We start from the raw sequence: 23,734 nt of genomic DNA, 5'->3' as shown, positions 1-23,734 counted from the left end.
TCCCTCAGCCTTTCTTCATAAGGCCTTCGCTGCAGACCAGGCAATATCCTGATAAATCTCCTCTGCACCCTTTCCAATGCTTCCTTATCCTTCGTATAATGCGGCGACCAGAGCTGTACGCAATATTCCAAATGCGGCCGCACCAGTGTTTTGTACAGCTGCAACATGACCTCATGGTCCCAAAATTCAGTCCCTCTATCCCTCCGATGATTGTTTGTTTCATACTTCACATTGCTAGCTGATTACACGGACAACTAGTTAAACCAGATCTACTCGGCAGACTTCAGAACTTTAACTACCATGACGTCTGGGTTAGGGTTATCACAGACTGAATATGTGAGGAATCCTTTTCACATTGGTTGAACTTAAACAAGCAACACTTACTTCATCACAGAAGTTCATAGTGGCTGTGATTATGAAGGAATAACTTGCTTGATCTCAACAATCTACAAGGCAGGAATGTGTTGGAATACTCCCCATTTGCCTGGATGGCTAATGCTACAACAATACTCAAGCTTGACACCATCCAGGACAAAGCAGCTGCTTGATTGGCTCCACATCCACAAGCATCCACTCCCTCCACCACTGATACTCAGCAGAAGTGTGTACTATCTACACTGCAGAAATTTACCAAAGATCCTCAGGCAGCACCTTCCAAATCCATGACCGCTTGCATCTAGAAGAACAAGGGCAACAGATACATGGGAACACCACCACCTTCAATTTTCCATCCAAGCCACTCACCATCCTGACTTGGAAATATATCACTGTTGCTTCACAGTCACTGGGTCAAAATCTTACAGTTCCCTCCCTAATTGTATTGTGGGGAAACCCACAGCAGGAAGTCTGCAGAATTTCAAAAAGGAAGTCAGGATGGGAAATAAATGCTGGCCAGCCAGCGACGCCATCATTCCCAAAAATGAATATAAAACAAATCTATATGTTTCAAATGTATCTATCTGTGCTGTATTAGGAAAGCGATCACTGCACAATCTTTGTAGAAACCAAGTCCCATTTTCACACTGAGGACATTCTCCGTTGTATCACATGGCATCACTACTGTGCTGTAGGAACAAAAACAGAAATCACTGGAAAAGCTCAGCGGGTCTGGCAGTATCTGTGAAGAGAAATTGTAGTTAATGTCTCCGATCCAGTGACCCTTCCTCAGAACTGATGGTAACTGGGAAAAAGTTGGTTTTTATACAGAAGATAAGTAGGTGTAGGGGTAAGGAATGAACAGTGGAGATGGAGCCCAAAGGGAGAGAAGAACAATTGGACAAAGGAATGGATAAGTTGGTCTAGGAGAATGAATATCTGCTAATGGGGACCATTGGTAGTTAACAATGGGTTGTGAGGAATAGCAGGCCATCTGCTAACAAGGCCTGGTGTGTGAGGATTAGAGAAAGGACACAAGAGAAGGCGCCTCAAGCCCTAAAGTTGTTGAACTCAATATTGAGCCCAGAAGGTTGTAGAGTTCCTAAGCAGAAAATCACATGCTGTTCTTCCAGCTTGCGCTGAGCTTTGAGTGAGCACTGCAGCAAGCCTGAGACACAGATGTTGGCCAGAGAAGAGTGTGTTGAAGTGGCAGGCAACTGGAAGCTCAAGTTCTTTTTTAGCAGACAGAATGTAGATGTTTTGCAAAGTGGTCACCCAGTCTACACTTTGTTTCCCTAATGTAGAGGAGTTCACATTGTGAGCAGTGACTGCAGTACACTAGATTGTGTGAAGTGCAGGTAAAGTCCTACTTCACCTGGAAGAATACTAAAGAGGCAGGAAGTAAAACGGCAGGTGTTACTCTTTTCTGGTTGGAGGGGAAGGTATCATGAGGCTGTGAGGGGATATTGAGAGTGAAAATGGAGTGGACCAAGGTGTCCTAGAGGTCTTTGCAGAAACCTGATGAAGGAGGGGAGGGGAATGTGTGTCTGGTGGTAGCATCCCACTGGAGGTGGCGGAAGTGAATGTGAATGTGGATGCTGGTGGGAAGTTAGCTGAGGACAAGGGGGACCCTATCACTGCTGAGGTAGAGAAGAGAGAGGGTGAAGGCTGATGTGTGAAAGATGGGTTGGATCTGGCTGAGGGCCCTGTCAACTACAGTGCTGGGGAATGCTCAGTTGAGTAAGAAAGGGGATCTCTGGAATGTCCACCTTCGAAGATGGCATCATCAGAACAGATGCGACAGAGATGAAGGAACTTAAAGATTGAATAGTGTCTTCACAGGAAGTAGGGTATAAGGATCTCTTGTCAAGGTAACTGTGAGAGTTGGTCAGTTTGTTGCTTGGATTAAGAACAGATCATGCGGCTCAGTGGTTAACACTGCTGCCTCACAGCGCCAGGGACCCAGGTTCGATTCCACCCTCGGGCGACTGTCTGTGTGCAGTTTGCACATTCTCCCTGTGTCTGCAAGGGTATCCTCCGGGTGCTGTGGCTTCCTCCCACATTCCAAAGATGTTCAGGTTAGGTGGATTGGCCATGCTAAATTGCTCGTAGTGTTCAAGGGGTGCCTAGATTAGGAGGGGTTAAAGGGAGATGGGTCTGGGTGGGATGCTCTGAGGGTCAGTGTGGACTTGTTGGGGCCAAAGGGCCTGTCTCCGCACTGTAGGGATTCTATGATTCTGTGATCTTGCAGCTCAAAACTGACCATCTGTGAAGTTCTGTGGATGATTTTCCTTCTTTTGGTTCCTGAAAACTACCCCTCTCTTTGAAAATTGCTCTAGTTAGTATGCATTGTTGTCCTTATCACTTCATTGCATCATATCCAATAAGGTCAGAAGTCACACAACACCAATTTATAGTGCAACATGTTCACTTGAAATCACAGGCTTGTGTGTTTAATGTCTTTTGTCCATATTCCTTTTTAACATGCTTCTTGCAACAGTGCATCTAATATTACCCTTGAGGCTATAAATGTGAACATTTGTCAATGACAACTAAACTTAATTTAGATAATGCAAATTAATGCTCATTAGACTATGTAACAGGATCATGATAAAGATTGTCCATTTTCCTACTAGTACGTGCTGCCTTTGGGCCATTGGGGATCTTTGAGATAAATGTGTGTCTATCCATAATTTTTGAAGTTTTCTATAGGTATTGTGCTCCTATGCTCAAAAGATTGATAGACTCTTGCTGTATACCTTCTTTGACCTACAGGTGCTGCTTTAGGACCTCTGTTAGCTGGGCTCATCTCTCCCACAGGGTGGAACAATGTTTTTTATATGCTGATGTTTGCAGATGCCTTTGCTCTTGTGGTGAGTAGAAGTACCATTGTCCATTGTCTCATTCTTAATAGCTAATCATATTTTGTGTATCAGACGTGCAGCAGATGGTCCCAGCTGATGTTATTACTGGACAAGACAGATAACCAGAGTGAAGCTTGCTTCAATAGTTTATATTTCGATTTTTGGTTTTTTTCGTAAACAGAAGTATGCAATGCTGCAGATTTTGCTTCAACAATAAAACAGAAAATAATTACGAAAGAAATTAAGATAAAATGGAATAAACCAAGCCATCTGCTGAAATGAGTATTCAGATTTTTAACACACAGTAAAGTATAATCCCATTGTACCCAATATAAATTGATTAAAAACAATACCTATTGGAAATTACCCAAAAACATCACCTGAGTACCAAGTTTTGGGTAGGCGATGGCCTAGTGGTATTATTGCTAGACTAATAATCCAGAAACCCAGCTAATGTTCCAGGGACCCGGGTTCAAACCCCACCATGGCAGATAATGGAATTTGAATTCAATAATTTTTATAAATTATCTGGAATTAAGAATCTACTGATCGCCATGAAATCATTGCTGGGGAAAAAACCCATCTGGTTCACTAATGTCCTTCAGGCAAGGAAATCTGCCACCCTGACCAGGTCTGGCCTACATGCGACTCCAGACCCATAGCAATGTGGTTGACTCTAAACTGCTCTCTGAAATGTCCTGGCAAGCCAGTCAGATGTTTCAATCGCTAAAAAGTCTCGATGAAATGAAACTGGATGGATCACCTGACAATGGCTGAAGCACCAGAAAAGACAATGCCAGAAACAGCCCTGTCACTCTTGCAAAGTCCTCCTCGCTAACATCTGGGAGTTAGTGCCAAAATTGGGAGAGTTGAGGGGGCGGCACAGTGGGATACAGTCGGGAGGGAGTTGCTATAGGGGTTCTCAATATTATCTCTGGACCCCACGAAGTCTCATGGCTTCAGATTAAACATGGGCAAGGAAGCCTCCTGCTGATTACCATATACCGCCCTCCCTCAGCTGATGAATCAGTCCTCCTACATGTTGAAAAACACTTACAGGTAGCACTGAGGATGACAAGGGCACAGAACATACTCTGGGTGGGGGATTTCAATGTCCACCACCAAGAGTGGCTCGGCAGCAGTGCTACTGAACGAGTTGGTTGGGCCCTAAAGGACGTAGCTGCCAGACTGGGCCTGCAGCAGGTGATGAGGGAAGCCAACAAGAGGGAAAAACATACTTGACCTCATCCTTGATAATGGGAACTGCAGATGCTGGAGATTTCAAGACAACAAAGTATGGAGCTGGATGAACACAGCAGGCCAAGCAGCATCTCAGGAGCACAGGTCAAGGATAAGAATCTGCCTGGTGGAGATGCATCTGTCCGTGACAGTATCAGTAAGAGTGACCATCGCACAGCCCTAATGGAGACAAAGTCCCGCCTTCACTTTAAGAGCACTTTTGTGTTGTGTGGCACTATCATTGCGCTAAATGGGATAGACTTTGCACAGATCTAGTAACTCAAGACTGGGCATCCATGCCAATAATACTGAAGACTTGTGCTCCAGAACTTGCTGCTCCCCTAGCCAAGCTGTTCCAGTACAGTTACAACACCAGTATGTACCCGACAATGTGGAGAATTGCCCAAGTATGTCCTGTACACAAAAAGCAGGACAAATCCACCCCAGTCAATTACTGCTCCATCAGTCTATTCTCAATGGTCAGTAAAGTGATGGAACGTGTCAGTAACAGCGCTATCAAGCAGCACCTGCTCAGCGACGCCCAGTTTGTGTCCCGCCAGGGCCACTCAGCTCCTGACCTCATTACAGCCTTGATTCAAACATGGACAAAAGAGCTGAATTCCTGAGATGAGGTGAGAGGTGACAGCCCTTGATATCAAGGTTACAATCGACTGATGGGTGAGGGGCGGTCAAACTCTCCGGTGTTTGGAGTCATACCTGACAGATAGATGGTCGTGGTTGTTGGAGGTCAATCATCTCCACTCCAGGATATCTCTGCAGGAGTTCCTCAGGATGGTTTCCGAGGCTCAACCATCTTCAGGTGCTTCATCAACCTTCCCTTAATCATCAGATCAGAAATGAGAATGTTTGCCAATGATTGCACAATGTTCAGTACTATTCATGATTCCTCAGGTACTGAAACAGTCCATGTTCAAATGCAACAAGATTTGGACAGTGTCAAGGCTTAGGCTGACAAGCGGCAAGTGACATTGGCGCCACACAAATGCTCGGCTATGACCATCACCAATAAGAGACAATCTAACCACTTGACAGGGTGTTGCCATTACTGAATTCCCCACTGTCAACATCCTGGGGGTTACCATTGACCAGAAACTCAATTGAACTCAACACATTAACACAGTGGCTACAAGAGCAGGCTCGAAGCTAGGAAAACTGCAGCGAGTAACTCACCTCCTGATTCTTCACAGCCTGTCCACCATCTACAAGGCACAAGTCAGGAGTGTGATGGAATATTCCCCATTTGCCTGGATGACTTCAGCCCCAACGGTACTCAAGAAGCTTGACACCATCCAGGACAAAGGAGCCTGCTCGATTGGCACCACATCCACAAACATCCACACACCCTTCCATTGATGCTCAGTAGCAGCAGTGTGTATTATCTACAAAATGCGCTGCAAAAATTCACCAAATATCCACAGACAGCATCTCCCAAACCTATGACCACTTCCATCTCGAAGGACAAGGGCATCAGATATTTGGGAACACCACCACCTTCAAGTTCCCCTCCAAGCCACTCATCATCCTGAATTGGAAATGTATCGTTGTTCCTTCACTGTCTCTGGGTCAAAATCCTGGAATTTCCTCCCTAGTAGCATTGTGGGTCAACCCACAGTAGGAGGACTGCAGCAGCTCCCCAACACCTTCTCGAGGGCAGTTAGGGATGGGCAAGAAATGCTGGCCAGCCAGCGAGAGAGACATCCTGCAAAATGAATAGAAAACAAAACTCACCCTAGAGGCCCTGTTTCCAGTATCTCAAGTTTAAGTCACTTACAGCCATCTTCATCCAAGACTTCACAGGATTGCCCAAATCTCTAAGAAAAAGTAAAATAAAACCTCCCTTTAAGCAATTGGCATGTTTTACTTAAGCTTAAACAACAATCATGACCAAGTTGATGCCCAAGCTGAAATGTCTCAGCTAGGAAGTGAGATTAGATAGGCTGGGGTTGTGGTCCTTTGAGCAGAGAAATCTAAGAGAAGGTGTGCAGCCCATCGCCAATAAAAGTACTTGCATACCTGCTGCAAGACAAAGCCAAAAGGATGGCAGCAGTGTAACTGCCATTATCTCAAACTCCACTAACAACTAACCTGCCACCAACACAGGCTGCCATTCATTTTGGAGGAGGGGCCATTTCAAAGCTCAGAAGCTTAAGGGGAAACTAAATAGGTTAAGTAATGTGCAGGAATTATGAGCTGACCTGATCTGAATTATCCTGGACTGTAATTCATCCTAGTAGATGACTTATAGATCTGAGCAAGGGTGACATGGTGCCTCTCAGCATCAGGGATCCGGGTTCAATTCTAACCTCGGGTGACTGTGTGGAGTTTACACATTTTCCCCGTGTCTGCATGGGTTTCCTCCGGGTGCTCTAGTTTCCTCCCACAGTCCAAAGATGTGCAGGCTAGGTGGATTGACTGCTAAAGAAGGGCCTAAAGAGAGCTAAGAAGAGCTAGGAGGGGACATAAGAAGTCTTTGGCAGGTAGGATCAAGGAAAACCCTAAAGCTTTCTAAAGGTATGTTAGGAATAAAAGAATGACTAGAGTAAGATTAGGGCTAGTCAACGACAGTAGTGGGAAGTTGTCTATGGAGTCTGAAGAGATAGGAGAGGCACAAAATGAATATTTTTCGTCAGTATTCACATAGCCTCCTCGAAAACATTGTCTTTTTTCTACTGAGATACAGGCTATTAGACTAGATGGGATTGAGGTTCATAAGGAGGAGGAGTTAGCAATTCTGGAAAGTATGAAAATAGATAAGTCTCCTGGGCCGGACAGGATTTACCCTAGGATTCTATGGGAAGCTAGGGAGGAGATTGTAGAGCCTTTGATCTTTATGTCGTCATTGTCTACAGGAATAGTGCCAGAAGACTGAAGGATAGCAAATGTTGTCCCCTTGTTCAAGAAGGGGAGTAGAGACAACCCTGGTAATTATAGACCAGTGAACCTGCCTTCGGTTGTGGGCAAAGTGTTGGAAAGGATTATAAGAGAATTTATCATCATCTAGAAAGGAATAGTTTGATGAGGGATAGTCAACATGGTTTTGTTAAGAATAGGTTGTGCCTCACAAACCTGATTGAGTTCTTTGAGAAGGTGACCAAACAGGTGGATGAGGGTAAAGCGGTTGACGTGGTGTATATGGATTTCAGTAAAGCGTTTGATAAGGTTCCCCACAGTAGGCTATTGCAGAAAATACGGAAGCATGGGATTGAGGGTGGTTTAGCGGTTTTGATCAGAAATTGGCTAGCTGTAAGAAGACAGAGGGTGGTGGTTGATGGGAAATGTTCATCCTGGAGTTCAGTTACTAGTGGTGTACCACAAGGATATGATTTGGGGCTACTGCTGTTTGTCATTTTTATAAGTGACCTGGGTGAGGATGTGGAAGGATGGGTTAGTAAATTTATGGATGACACTAAAGTCGGTGGAGTTGTGGATAGTGCGGAAGGATGTTGCAGGTTACAGACGGACATAGGTAACCTGCAGAGCTGGGCTGAGAAGTGGCAAATGGAGTTTAATGCATAAAAGTGTGAGGTGATTCTCTTTGGAAGGAGTAACAGGAATACAGAGTACTGGGCTAATGGTAAGATTCTTGGTAGTGTGAATGAGCAGAGAGATCTCAGTGTCCATATGCATAGATCCCTGAAAGTTGCCACCCAGGTTGATAAGGTTGTTAAGAAGGCGTATGGTGTGTTAGGTTTTATTGGTAGAGGGATTGAGTTTCGGAGACATGAGGTCATGTTGCAGCTGTACAAATCTCTGGTGTGGCCTCACTTGGAGTATTGTGTACAGTTCTGGTCGCCGCGTTATAGGAAGGATGTGGAAACATTGGAAAGGGTGTAGAGGAGATTTACCAGATGTTGTCTGGTATGGAGGGAAAGTCTTATGCGGAAAGGCTGAGGGACTTGAGGCTGTTTTTGTTAGAAAGAAGAAGGTTAAGAGGTGGCTTAATAGAGACATACAAGATGGTCAGAGGATTAGATAGGGTGGACAGTGAGTCTTTTTCCTCAGATGGAAATGGCTAGCACGAGGAGACGTAGCTTTAAACTGAGGGGTGATAGATATAGGACAGATGTTAGAGGTAGGTTCTTTACTCAGAGTGGTAAGGGCGTGGAATGGCCTGCCTGCAACAGTAGTAGACTCGCCAGGTTTAAGGGCATTTAAATGGTCATTGGATAAACATATGGATGATTATGGAATAGTGTAGGTTAGATGGGCTTCAGATTGGCTTCACAGGTCGGCGCAACATCGAGGGCCGAAGGGCCTGTACTGCACTGTTATGTTCTGTGTTCTAAGTTCTAAATTGCCTGCAGTGTTCAGGGATGTGTAGACATGGTGGGTTTTCGGGGGATGTGTCTGGGTGGGATGCTCTGAGGGCCACTGTGGACTTGTTGGGCCCAAGGGACTATTTCCACACTGCAGGGATTCTCTGAAATGAGCTGCTAAGGGGAATGTCTGGAATCTGGATATTATGGTCAATGGCCATAAAATACATTAACTGGCACAGGAGTGGGTGTATCAGTTCCATCAGAGTTAGAATGGTGGCTGAAGTCTGATCTTCTCTGGCCATCGACAATTCAGTTTCACTTCAGGAGGCTTCTAACTGGAGGTCAAGGGACATCTGCTTGCTGTGCTTCAGTGCAGATAAAGGAAAATCAGAGACAGTGTATACCACTCAGAGGTAGCTGGATTCCTTGCTCTGATCTATAACTCCTCTGAGGATGAATAGCAAATCCAGGATAAATTGGATCAGTTCAGCTCATAATTCCTGAAATTATTCATAGGCCTGGGGACACCTGAGAATGGCATACCACATTTGGCAAAGATCAGTTTGTAAGAGGTACTCTTGTTCACCCCAAGGAAGGCTGTAGAGAAGGGCAAAGAAAATGGAGTCAGTGTTGTCACCAGTAGCCCAGGCCAGTAGCTGGTGCTCAGGGATGTTTCCAGTTCCTAAACCAAACAGCTCACTACAAATGTGAACAGCTCTGAGCCAACTGAACCAGGCTGTGAAAAATCAGATGCTCCCTACCCAATATTGAAAGATGAAAGTCCAGTGATGCTCACAAGGATCTTTCTTTTTGCCAAGGGTATGAAATGTCCTGCTTCTTTGGCCATGCAGTTACCGGCAACAGCACTCAACAAATTGAAGCAGCACAGGAAGCGATTAGAGTGCACACAGATACAGGAGTACTGTTTGAGACGCTGGCCCCTGGAAAATGCCAAAGATTTTATTCTCAAACAGCACTTCAAACAATGTCTGTGCCTCAGAGCCATGGGTAATGTGTTGATTCCTGGTGAAGGATTAAGGAAACCCAGAATCCTGCAGCTTGATGCCTTCAAACAACTCAACCAGAAACATTGGCTATCACCAACTACCAGGCTAGAGCACTAAATTTGGTTTCCTGGCCATGGATCCCTAAAGTCATTGAGAACATAATTCCTAACTCCATTATAGATCAGACTGGAAAAAGCCTACTTATTCCTAACTGGAATGAGCATTTGTGCCTTCCAAGTTAAAATTTGCCTCATCACTGTGGAAAACTATTTACAATGAATCATGGTCAAACGGCTTGACTACTGTTACTGCTGGGCCGAGGGAAGTCCTCGGCGCACACCCCATTTCAAACTAGATCTCAGATCTTGGTCTGCAGCTCACCAATGACTGCTTTCAACACTAAAACCAGTGGCTTTAGGCACATACTCATCTACCCAGATAACAGGAGGCTAATAGGAAGCCTGAGAGAAGTGTTTAAACCAGAATGTCTTTGTAACAGTAAAATGATGATATTGGCTCAAGCTCAAGTTAACTCCACAGAACAGTATCGCTCCGTCACAACTTCTGAAGATAATACATAGTTTCCAGTACTCCTGCACCCCCTCCGGTTGTCCCTTCGTGCAACAGAGTGAGCGAGAAAGACCACCATCATGCACTCAAATTATAGTCTTTGTCATAGACTTACCATAGCTGCAGACACAGGAATCTATATGGATTTGTGTTCTGAATCATTAAGGCCAGCAGTTATTAATAGGATAGCTGATGGCATATCCTTGAATGTCTTTCAGGAAGGAAACAGCCATCCTTACCTGAGATAACAAGGTATGGAGCTGGATGAACACAGCAGGCCAAGCAGCATCTTAGGAACAGGAAAGCTGATGTTTCAGGCCTAGACCGGAAAAGGGTCTGATGAAGGGTCTAGGCCTGAAAAGTCAGCTTTCCTGTTCCTAAGATGCTGCTTGGCCTGCTGTGTTCATCCAGCTCTACATCTTGTTATCTCGGATTCTCCAGCATCTGCAGTTCCTATTATCTCTGCCGTCCTTACTTGTGACTCCAGACCCACCTAGCAGTATGGTTGAATTTTAAATGCCCTCTGAAATGGCCTAGAAAACCACTCAGTTGTATCAATCGCTACGGAATCTCAACAAAGAAGTGACACTGGACAGACTACCTGGCTTTGACCCAGGCACCAGAAACAACAACAGCAAAACAGCCTTGTGGACCCCTCAAAGTTGACCGTAATAACAGCTGGGGCCAATGCTGAAGTTGGCCAACAACCTGACATTGTCTGCAGGGAATGAATTTGTGTGTATCGCCCAGATGCCAACATCACTGCCCTGTCTAAATTCAAACACACACCTTCTGCCTTTATTCAGCCCGTATCCCTCTCGTCTTAAATACGTTATGGAATTCTACCTTTAATACTCTAGATTTGTAGCAGTGTAAAATACAAAATTGTTTTGTTTTTATTTCAGTTACTGATGCGTCTTATACTGAGGGAGCTTCATTTTAAAGGGCCAAAGCCAGATCAGACTGAGTGAGTAACAACTGTTCTGATACTGAAGTAAGATGGGGAACACAAATGTTCAATCTTTCATAGATGTTTCGGAAGATGAAATTTGATGAATGCCTGCAGTACATCTTGTAGCTAGTACGCACTGCTGCTACTGAGTGTTGGTGGAGAGGGTGGATATTTATGGATGTGATGGCAAGTGGGCTGTTTTCTCCCGCGTGGTGTCAAGCACCTTGAGTGTTGTTGGGGCTGCACTCACCCAGGCAAGTGGGGAGTATTCCATCATACTCCTGACTTGTGCTTTGTCAATGGTAGACAGATTTTGGGGAGTCGAGACGTTAGTTATTTGATGCAGGTTTCCTAGCTGTTGGCTGGCTCTTATAGCCACTGTGTTTGTGTTTAGTCCAGTTAAGTTTCTGGTCAATTGTAAACCTCCCAGGACAATGATAATGGGGAATTCAGTGATGGTAGCAAATGAATTCTGTCTTGTTGCCTGGCATTTGTATACCACGAATGTTAGTTATCGTTCGTCAGTCTGAACCGGGATAGTATCCATATCTTGCTGCATTTGGATATGGACTGCTTCTGGATTGGAGAGGTCATGTATGGGTCAATTGGACCTGTATTCAATGGCGTTTGGAAGAAAGAGGGGGATGTGGAAACACAGAATTCAGACAGGTTTGCACAATCTGGATGCAGCGATGTGGCCTCTTCTGCTGGATCCCAAACTACAGTGTCAGGGTATGCAGTTGGCCACTTAACACTGAGATGAGATACTTTTTCACTGAGCGTGGTGAACATGTGGAATTCTCTACCACAGGAGACTGGAGCCATGTCACTGAATATAATTAATAAAGGAACAGACTTCCAGAAACTACAGGTGTCGAAGGTCTGTGGCAAGTGAGTGGGAGTGTGACATCAGGATAGAGGATCAGCCATGCTCATGTTGAATGCTGGAAGGAACTGGAGTGAATGAATCGTCTACCCCTGCTCATGTTTTCTGAGCCTCTAAACCATTAATGAGACCATAAAATATTGGAACAGAATTCGGCCATTCAACCTGCTCCATCAAGTCTACTCTATCATTCAATCATGGCTGATTATGTTTCTCAACCCCATTCTCCTGCTCTCTCCCCAGAACCCATGGCCCTATTACTAATCGAGAACCTATTGATCTCTGTCTTAAATACACTCAACAACTTGGTCTCCACAGCTTTCTGTGGCAACATGCTCCACAGATTCACCACCTTCCGCTGAAGAAATTCCTCCTCATCTCAGCTCTAAAGGGTCATCAGTTCACTCTGAGGGTGTGCCCTTGGGTTCTAGTCTGTCCTACTGGTGGAAACATCTTCTCCATATCTAATCTATCCAGGCCTCCCACCATTCCGTAAATTTCAATCAGATCCCCATTCATCCTTCTAAACTTCATCACCTACAGACGTATGATCCTTGACCATGTCACATTCCAATATTCCATAACCCATTCTAATGGCGGCTAGGGATGGGCAACAAATGCCAACCTGCAATGCCCACATCCTGCAAAAGAGCAAAGAAATGCATTGTTAGCTTATTCTGGGGTATTTTGATATTCTTGGGCATTTCAATATAATAAATCATGAGGCATTGGGTGTTTTGAAAACTAGTGGATGTGGGCACAATTACAATGTTTAAAAGACATTCGAATAAGTACATGAATTCGAATAAGTACTTGAATACGAAAGGGTTGGAAGGATATGGGCCAGGAACAGACAGGTGGGATTAGTTTGGGATTATGGTCACCATTGACTGGTTGGACCAAAGAGTCTGTTTCCGCGATGAATGACTCCGTGACCTTCCCCTATAAACCCATATGGTCAATTTGTTTGAATAATTTCTTAGTCCAATTGCTCCATGAGCTTCTCATTTGATTTGAGTTTTTCTAACACCCCCCACAATAGGGATCAGTGCCCTACCCTCCTACCTCCACAATGGGGACCAGACCCCCTAACAACAAACACCAAAAAACCACCCCACCCCCAAATAATGGAGACCAACCTTCCCATGCTGTAAGTTACCTTCTCAAAACAGGCAACTGTCTTTCCCCAGTCCCCAGGCTTCCCCCTTCTTATGGAAGGCTGGTCAGTATTAATGGTACAACCTTGAGGGGAGTACATGAACAGAGGGACACTTGCATGATTCTCTGAAGGTGGTTGGGCAATTTAAGCATTTGTTGAGAAGCCTTATAAGATCCATGGATTTATAAATAGAGCCATTGAGTATAAAAGCAAGGAGATGATTGTTCAGATCACATTTAAAGTATTGAAGTTCACTGGGCACCTTATTGAGAGAAGGATGTTGAAGCCCTGGAGAGAGTGCAAAGGAGATTTATTAGAATGAATCAAGGAATGAGGGACTTTAGATACAAGGACATATTTGAGAAATTGGAGCAAAGAAGATTGGGAGGTAATCTTAGAGGTGTTCAAAATTATGAACAATTTTGACAGGGTAAAGGATATTTTGGTTCCACAGAGTTGATGTGTCAGTAACTTGGGGGTCACAGTTTCAACATTATCGGCAAGAGAGCTATGATTGAGATGAGGGGAAACTACTGTGTTGTTAGGATTTAGAAAGTACTGCCTGGGAGGGGAGTGGAGGTGGTTTCTGAGAGAGGTTTCTAAACAGCTGGATAATTATTTGAATGTGATAAATATGCATGGCTGGAGAATGAGTCTAGCTGGGTAGTTTTGGGAGCTGGTACAGACATGATGGGTCAAATGGACTTTGCTGTAAAATTCTGATGATTTTGTATTATTATAGTCTGGAATAATGCACATCACTGCAGGAATGCGATTACTGCTGATGTGAAGGATGACCATCAATACTGAGTGTGTCCATTCCTCTCTGACTCTAGAGTAGAGCATTTCTGTTGGATCTCACTATGCTGTCACGGACAAGCTACTAAATTATTTTTAAGAACTGATGGAGACCATTCAGTGCATCATGTAAATGCTAGTCTCTAAAAGAGCTTTCTAATAAGTCCCACTCCCCTGCTTGTTCCCCTTAGACCTTCTAACTTCAGTTCAGGTATTGCTCCAGATCCCTTTTGAAACTTTGCCTTGACTTTGCTCACATTGCCCGTTCAGACAGTACTTTGCAGATCACAGCATGCTCTTATGTTCTCAGCTGATGTTATTACTAGACAGATCCCAGACAGAAATCTGGCTTGATCAATGTTTTGTTTTGTTTTGTTTTAAGCAAAGTGGTCTTTCAGTAGGACATAAGGATTAGAGAGACAACTGGTGGTTGTTTAACTTGAGGGTCATCAAGCCTCATATAAGGGGAGAGGTTGAAAAGGCAGGCTCTTCATGATGACCTCAGCTGGTGCAGGAATTGAACTCTCATGTTGATATCACTGTACTTTACAAGCCAGCCATTCAGCCAACTGAGCTAACCAATCCCCAGTCTCTCTGAGATATAAGGAGTCAATGTTGCAGATTTGGTTTTCAGCAATAATACAGAATCATAAAATCATACAGTTTAGAATAGCCCCTTCAGCTGTACCACCAAAACGATCCTATGATCTATACTAGTCCCACTTTTTTTTTTTCTGCAGTAGGCCCATAAGACCATAACAAAGAGCAGCATAAATTAGGCCATTCAGCCCATTTGAGTCTGCTCTGCCATTCAGTCATGGCTAATATGTTTCTTGACCCCGTTCTGCCACTTTCTCCCCGTAACCCTTGATCCTCTTGACAATCACAATCTGTCTAACTGTCTTAAATAAACTCAGTGACCCGGCCTCAACAGCCTTCTGAGGCAGAGAGTTCAGTAGATTCACCACTGTCTGGCTGAAGAGGTTTCTCCTTACCTCAGTTCTAAAAGGTCTTCCCTTTACTCTAAGGCTGTGCCCTTGCGTACTGGTCTCTCCTATAAACGGAAACAAGGGTGGCATGGTGGCTCAGTGGTTGGCACTGCTGCCTCACAGTCCCAGGGACCTGGGTTCAATCCCAGCCTCGGACGACTGTCTGTGTGGAGTTTGCACGTTCTCCCTGTGTCTGCAAGGGTTTCCTCTGGGTGCTCTGGTTTCCTCCCACAGTCCAAAGATGTGCAGGCTAGGTTGATTGGCTATGCTAAATTGCCTGTAGTGTTCAGGAGCTGTAAATTAGGTGGGTTATGGAGGGGGGTGGGTCTGGGTGAGATGCTCTGAGGTTCATTGTGGACTAGTTGAGCTGAAGGGCCTGTTTCCACACTGTAGGGATTCTATGATGATCTTCTCAACATCCATTCTGTCCACCTGTTCAGTATTCTGGAAGTTTCAATTAGAGCCACTTTCATCCTTCTGAACTCCATCGAGTATAGACCCAGAATTCTCAAACTTTCCTCCTATGTTAAACTTTTCATTCCTGGAACCATTCTTGTGAACCTCCTCTGAACCCACTCTACGGCCAGTACATCTTTCCTGAGATATGGGGCCCAAAACTGCACACAGTGCTCTAAAATTTGGCCTGACCAGAGGCTATAGAGCCTCAGAAGTACATCTCAAAATAAATGCCAACCATTACATTTGCCTTCCCAAATATTGACTCAACCTGCAGGTTTACTCTGAGAGAATCCTGGACCAGAACTCCAAAGTCTCTTTGCACTTCAGACTTCTGAATTTTTTCCCTATTTAGAAAATAGTCCATGGTTTTATTCTTCTTACCAAAGTGCATGACCTCACATTTTCCCACATTGTACTCCATCTGCCAGTTCTTTGCCCACTCTCCTAACTTGTCCAAATCCTTCTGCAGCCTCCCCACCTCCTCAATACTACCTGTCCCTCCACCTATCTTTGTACCATCTACAAACTTAGCCAGAATTCCCACAGTTCCTTCATCGAGATCATTAATGTACAAAATGAAAAGTTGTGGTCTCAGCACTGACCCTTGCGAAACACCACTTTCTCACCGGCTGCCATCCTGAGAAAGACACCTTTGTCCCAACTCTGCTTTCTGACAGACAGCTGATCTCTATTCCTGCTAGCAGCTTCCCTCTAACTCCATGGGCCCTTACCTTACTCGGCAGCCTCCTGTGCGGCACCTTATCAAAGACCTTCTTGAAATCCCCATAGGTTATTTTTCTTTATTCATTCACAGGACGAGGGTGTCACTGGCCAGAAGGCAGCATTTATTGCCCATCCCTAATTGCCCAGCGGGCAGTTAAGAGTCAGTGATATTGCTGTGGACCTGGAATCACATGTAGGCCAGACCAGATAAGGGTGGCAGTTTTCTTTCCTAAAGGACATTACTGAACCAGATAGGTTTTTCTCTACAAGCAACAGTGGACTCACGGTCATCATTAGATTCTTAACTCCAGATGGTCATTGAATTCAAATTCCACCATCTCCCGTGGCAGGATTCGAACCTGTGTCCCAAGAACATTATCTGGGTCTTTGAATTAACAGTCCAGTGATAATACCACTAAGCCAGAACATCCATTGGCTCTCCTTGGCCTAACTTGCCCATTACTTCCTCAAAGAAGACAAACCGATATGTCAGGCATGACCTCCCCTTGATGAAACAATGCTGACTTTGCCCTATATTATCATATAAGACCATAAGACATAGGAGTGGAGGTAAGGCCATTTGGCCCATCAAGTCCACTCTGCCATTTAAATCATGACTGCGCATTTCAACGCCACTTCCCTGCACTCTCCCTGTAGCCCTCGATTCCTTCTGAGATCAAGAATTTGTCGATCTCTGCTTTGAAGGCATCCAATGTCCCGGCCTCCACTGCACTCTGTGGCAATGAATTCCACAAGCCCATCACACTCTGGCTGAAGAAATGTCATCTCATTTCAGTTTTAACTTTACCCCCTCTAATTTTAAGGCTGTGCCCACGGCTCCTAGTCTCCCCACCTAACGGAAACAACTTAGCATCCACCCCTTCTAAACCATACATTATCTTGTAAGTTTCTATAAGATCTCCCTTCGACCTTCTAAACTCTAATGAGTACAATCCCAGGACCCTTAGCCGTTCATCATATGTTAAACCTACCATTCCAGGGATCATCCATGTGAATCTCCGCTGGACGTGCTCCAGGGCTAGTATTTCCAAGTATTCCGAAATCTCATCCTTCACAGTGGTCTCCATTATCTTACCCACGGCCGAGGTTGGGCTGATTAGCCTATAATTTTTCATCTTTTGCCTTACTTCCTTTTTAAACAGGGGTGTCACGTTAGCGGTTTTCCAGTCCTCTGGGACCCTCCCTCACACACCAGTAATACCTCCACTATCTCTTCTGCTATCTCCTTTAGAATTCTGGTGATTTATCCACCTTCAGGCCATCCAGTTTTTCTAGCATTAGGATACAGTGACATTTCAAGTGCACACCCAAATACTTTCTAATGGTTGTGAGGTTTCAATTAAGAGGAACAGCTGCTCTCTGTTTTCCAAGTCCATGCCCCCCATAATCTTATACACCTCTATCAGGACCCCTTCAGCCTTTAGATGTGTGGAACTATGTATATATAATACAAGTGTTAAGATTTTGAGATGGACAGTAAGTGTATAAACCTGTTAATCCCAAAACCACCTCTTTCCAGTACTCACCAAGGAGAATCTCCTTCTCCCTCTATACCTATTGTGTTTAATTTAACCATGGCTTCAACATGCAGTCTTGAGAATCTGATCGCCCCTTCCTGAACCCTTCATACAACTGAGCTTAAACCTTCTCACTTTTTAAATTATCTGTTCAGGGTTTCAACCAAACATTTCTGGTCTGAAATCTTGCTAACTTCCATACACCCAGGTAACTTATTTTTAACAATTCTAAACTTTTTTCAGGAGCGACTGCTTGACACGTTCAGCTTCAGACAAGAATGTTGCAGAACTGCCCAAATTGGAACTGGAGAAAACATTATTTTTTCCAGAGTATGGGTGTTTCACACAGTTAAAAGAAACAAAAAATATTTTTTGGACCTAATGCGCAATCTTAAAGGTAGCAAGAACTGCATATGCTGGAGACAAAGTCAATGCAGTGTGGAGCTGGAGGAACACATAGGTCAGGCAACATCAGAGGAGCAGGAACATCGATGTTTCAGGTTTTCACTTTTTTCATCAGGACTAATGAAAGATGTAAACCTGAAACATCAATTTCCCTGCTCCTCTGATGTTGCCTGACCTGCTGCGTTCCTCCACCTCCACATTGTATTGACTAATGTGCAATCTTGTTTGATCGTAATATTTTCCTAAAGTAAATAAAAATCCATTGCACTACAGGAAGTCTTCGGCTGTCACTAGGTTCTTTTTAAATACGGAAATAGTTGCAAGTTAATCATTAAACCTCTTCAGACACACAGAAATCAGTTCACATTCAAAATCTTAACTTAAATAAATGAAATTTCTATAAATCTTGCACCTTATGTCGTAAAGTATCTTCATTCCGCTCTGGTTTCTTAGCCACTAGTCTTCCAGCTGTGTCTCCCAGGTCTGAGTTTCTGTTGTGTCACTCCTCAAAGCACCACACCACGGCATCTCCGTTAAACCTCATTCCACTGCTTAGGCTTGTCAGACTGAAGACTCCAGCAAAACGGAGGTGACAGATGAAAGTGCTAGTTTTAGAGAGAAGTCTGCTTTAAAGAGCAGCAGCAGTCAGAAAGACAATAAGAATAGATTACAATGGATTGATTAAGACATAATCAGTATGTGTGCTGACATCTGTAGAAGACAGAGTTTATAAAATGAGTAGTTCTGCAATTCGGTTTAGCTCTCTTCAGTTTTTGATTCATTGAGCCAGTAAATGTTCTCATTCCTTGTGCATGGCTTCATCGCCTCAAATCTCAAAATCCCAGTGCATTCCAGGCTGGTGCCTCACACCTTACATCTCTCCCTATCTCTGTCACCTCCAGGGCACTATGCCCCTCCCTATTCGAGTTGCCTCCTCCAGGCAGTACACCCCTCCTGATCACTGTCACCTCCTCCAGCCCCTATCACCTCTGTATCTCCATCCCACCTCCAACCTGTACACCCCTCCCTATCTCTCTCACCCACTCCAGCCCCCTACACTATTCCCTATCTCTGTAACCTCCTCTAGCCCATATACCTGTCCTTATCTGTCTCGTCCTCATTGATGCTAGTTCAATGAAGCTTCATAACCTCAGTGACTCTTTGACCTTTCCTTTTGCTAGCGAGTTTTGAGAAGATTTGTAGCTCAGGTTGAGGTTCTGGATGTGAGTTTGCTCGCTGAGCTGGAAGGTTAGTTTTCAGACGTTTCGTCACCATACTAGGTAACATCATCAGTGAGCCTCCGACGAAGCGCTGGTGTTATGTCCCGCTTTCTATTTATCTGTTTAGGTTTCCTTGGGTTGGTGATGTCACTTCCTGTTCTTTTTCTCTGAGGATAGTAGATTGGCTCCAAATCAATGTGTTTGTTGATGGAATTCCGGTTGGAATGCCATGCTTCTAGGAATTCTCGTGCATGTCTCTGTTTGGCTTGTCCTAGGATGGATGTGTTGTCCCAATCAAAGTGGTGTCCTTCCTTATCTGTATGTAAGGATACGAGTGATAGTGGGTCATGTCGTTTTGTGGCTAGTTGATGTTCATTGAACATCATGTGCTGTGTGCTACATGAGGTAATTGTGTTGTCATGTAATCTTTGACTTGACATACTTTGAACTACTATATGGATTCAGCTTACCTATCCCCCTTAATATGTTATTTAGGTGTTTGAGTTGTTATTATTAGAGGTGAGTGTAGCCAGGAAAGTAAAGTCAGTTCCCAATTATATTAGCTATGACATTCCTGAAAGGCCTACTCTTGCTTGCATAAATTCATGAGGTACCCATTAGTACTTGCGTTCGATGCTGTAAAGCCTTAGCTTCTCTGACTGGACTCGTCTCATTTCTTTGGAATTTTGTTTTCTCCGCTCAGAATACAGACTAAATTATTTGTATTGTAGGGATTGGGTGTAGTTTGGATTTATCTCGCAGTTCTGAAACTTGGTTTTTGACCAACTGGTGTTTGTCTTCATTTACTTCCCTCCAACCCACGCGATTCTTTGGTCCCATCTACAGGTTGAAGGAGCACTGACAATCTCACCTCAACACCACGCTTCAGTTCTCAACCACTGGGTTTCTCTTATCCACGTCCCACAGCACTATGGAAGAAGCATATTTGCACAACACAGGAGACGGAGTGGAAATGTGGATCCTGTGCCTAGACTGCAGTCTGCAGCATCCATGGCTCATTTTCCAATCTCTGGACTGTCTACTCTTGAAATTCAGTGCTTTTGAACCCAACTACCTGGACCATATCTTGCCTGAGCCTAATACAGTGTGCCTTAGTTCATGTTTTATGGAGACAATCGGTGCCTTTTTGATTATTTAGAAAGTGATTTGCTTATTTCTGATACGAGTGGTGTTAATGTGGCTGAAGTTTAGTAAAAACATATTTGTTTTGAGCACTTTGGTTTCTGAGGGATTTAGTAGACATCTCAATTTTAAAATCTCTGCTTGTTAATAGCTTACAGAATGACCATCAGTAACCTAATAAAGTATACCAAGAGGCCAGCCCAGTGAGTTAAGGAGCTCATGCTATAGAGTAAGCTGACAAAATGTAATACATCTTTACTTCACAGAAAAAGTTTAAAAACATAGCAGGTGAAAATAATAGTGATGACATTTGTACCTCATGTGTTTTTTTCCTACCATTTTCCAAATGAAATCATTAATGTTTGTACGGGGTCTGTAACTTTGGAAATCTCAACATATGAAATGGAACAGTCTCTGAGTTACCCATGCATGACAAAAACAGAAATTGCTGAAAAATCTCAATGGGTCTGGCAGCATCTGCGGTGAAAAATCAAAATTAATATTTTGGATTGAGTGAAGTTTCTGAAGAACGGTCACTGGACCCAAAATATCAAATCCACTTTCTCGACACAGATGCTGTCAGACCTGCTGAGTTTCTCCAGCAATTTCTGTTTCTCTTCCTGGTTTCTGGCAACCGCAGTTCTAGTGTTTTCTTTTCTTCTGTTTACCCACCTTCCTGAAGCACTGAATCTTCCTTCCAGCTTTAGAACCCCTCTCACCAATGAACTTTTAGCCTTCTGTGCATTTTGATCTTGAGATGTCCAGTGTATATCTGCTGTTAACAGGTTCGCTATTGTAATGGGAATGGCATTTCATATGGAGTATGGAAGAAATTCTGAGAGAGGTTGGAAGTTAGAAATTATTGACCTACTGAAATGAAAGCTGCAGGGGAGAGGATCAAATAGCTATCCATAATTATTTGAGTGGACTTTATAATGTAAATTATATTTGCTGTGTGAACAAGAGTTGTCACACAAGTTCATATCCTTTGACGATCTCTAAGATCACTGGAATCAGATCAGAACTCTGAATGTTTTATAACATATTTAAACAATTCTCAGCTCAGTTGCTGTCTTGAAGGTGACTTTGTGCCTCACTTGTAAGCGTTTAGAATTATATGTTAGTAAATTTCCATTAGCAATTACCCAGCTTGGGATGCTTATTGAATCTGAAAGATGTGTCAGGTTCTGGTTGTGAGTAGATACATGCATAGATCAACAGGGATGGAGGATATTAATGTTTGAGAGAAAACTAACATAATGTAAGTCTGATGATATTGCAGAAAAAAAGTTTGGAAAAAGTGCTACAAGATAAACATTGCATTTCAGACGTAAGTTTCAAAAAGTAAAAGAAATGAAATTGATTGAAGGAGGAATATTGATTGCGACAAAGGGAGAACATCCTTCTTTCCAGAATTGTGATGAGATTAGGCCACATTGGGTGGGTTACTCTCGGATTCACTCTTACTCTTGTTGGAGACATGATGTGGAAGTGCAGTGTTAAACTGTGGTAGACTGAGGTGGACACTATCAGAAGTCATGACATCAGATAATAGTTCAACAAATTTATTTCAAATCACGAGCTTTTGGAGTGCAGCCCCTTTGTCAGGTGATGTTCTGAAGGAGCAGCGGTCCGAAAACTTGTGATTTCAGATAAACCTGTTGGACTATAACCTGGTGTCGTGTGACTTCTGACTTTCTCACAGGAGATGTTGTTCTCCGATTCACTGTCACTAAGCGAATTATTCTCAGATTTGCTCTCGCTATTATTCCATTGGACATTGTACCAATTAGGTTTTCTGGTTATTGCTGCACTTAAAGCTGCAGGCATACTGCTATATCACTGCACTGTATTGACTGAGTTATTCTAGCCGGTATTGCCTTGGGGAATTTATTCAAATAAACTGTACTGGATGGATTGTATTGTATGTAGAAAGCACTGGGTGGGCTTATATTCCAGTGCTGATGGCACTGGGTGGGCTCATGTCCACAATATATGGCACTGGGTGGGTTATATTCCAGGGCAAATGGCACTAGGTGGGTTAATCTCCATAGTATGTGGCACTGAGTACAGTATGTTCGAAGAGGAGCAGAGTACCAAGGTTGCGCCTTCAATTTACCCAGGCACATCAGATGCTTTGAAGTGTGATCGCAGGTACCTGTGCAACTTGAGCTGCTGTATCTGGCAGGGATGTGATGGGCTGAATGGTCACATTCAGTGCTGGAGCATGGAACAAGCCTGACAGATAGCAGAGGAGGTTAGGCTGACATAAGCAGGCGCAAGATTGTAATAGAGAGGGAAGAGTAAATATCAGTGATGTCGGTTGCAAAGGCAGACTGATAGGAGAACATTATACTCTGACTGCACTGAAGCACCATTGTTGTGCACTTTGTTGACCTTGAGATCTTTCCCTCTGGTATTCAGTATCTTGCAGATTTGTCAATCTGTACCCTACTGTCCCAGCCCCTTGTTTTTTGTAGTGTTTTGAACATTGATAAACTGTTTATTAGTTGCATTAAGGAGATGATAAATCATCATATTTATTACCGATTTATGAGTTATCAAGCTGATTTATAACAGATCAGTCATGATCCTATTGAATGGTGGAGCAGGCTTGAGAGACCAAATGGCCTACTCTTGTTCCTCTTCCTTATGAGCTTCTAGCTAATGCACTTTGGTAAAAATGAAATGTACTATGTATTGAAGGGTTTTGAAATAATTCAGACTTGAAGCTGTCTTTGGATGAATTAAGATTTGATTCCTGTTTCTTTTCATTGGTGTATTGTCTCAAGCGTTTCTGTTTATTTTCTGGAATCTGAAATAAAAAATGTCAAAAAGCATTTCCCAAGTATTTCATCCTCAATGTGAACTGCGTTTCCCTAAAGTGATATTAGCTACTCATGTTCTTGTTGACTAACCTCTTGCTCTTTTCAGATTGTTCACCATAAATTAAGAGTAACTGGTCTCAACACTGATTGTAAATTGCCTCTTCAGCTTTTTATCCTAATTCCACCACATCTGATGGTGTGAATACCATGACATGGGGGTGGGCTGTGGGGGGGAGAGAGAGAGAGAGATGCAGAGAGGCAAAATGTGTGGGGCAACCAGTGTTGACCCCTATCCCAAT

At 43.6% G+C, this 23,734-nt stretch overlaps 1 protein-coding gene across 2 annotated transcripts in view; it reads left to right on the top strand.

The window, feature by feature from the left end:
* slc37a1 (solute carrier family 37 member 1) overlaps positions 1 to 23,439 on the top strand; it is a 113,218-nt gene extending 89,779 nt beyond the window's left edge. For both annotated transcript variants that reach the window (XM_059650070.1, XM_059650069.1), the window contains 3 exons: positions 3,151 to 3,248; positions 11,241 to 11,302; positions 20,311 to 23,439. In XM_059650070.1, the coding sequence (XP_059506053.1) occupies positions 3,151 to 3,248; positions 11,241 to 11,278 (136 nt within the window). In that variant the 3' untranslated portion in view covers positions 11,279 to 11,302; positions 20,311 to 23,439. The remainder of the gene's footprint in view (positions 1 to 3,150; positions 3,249 to 11,240; positions 11,303 to 20,310) is intronic.
* The last annotated feature ends 295 nt before the right edge of the window (positions 23,440 to 23,734 follow it).

This window comes from Stegostoma tigrinum, chromosome 12 (assembly GCF_030684315.1).
Source record: "Stegostoma tigrinum isolate sSteTig4 chromosome 12, sSteTig4.hap1, whole genome shotgun sequence".
Lineage (NCBI taxonomy): Eukaryota > Metazoa > Chordata > Chondrichthyes > Orectolobiformes > Stegostomatidae > Stegostoma > Stegostoma tigrinum.
The sequence above is the reverse complement of the archived record's forward strand: the minus strand, read 5'-3'. Positions and strand labels throughout refer to the sequence as shown.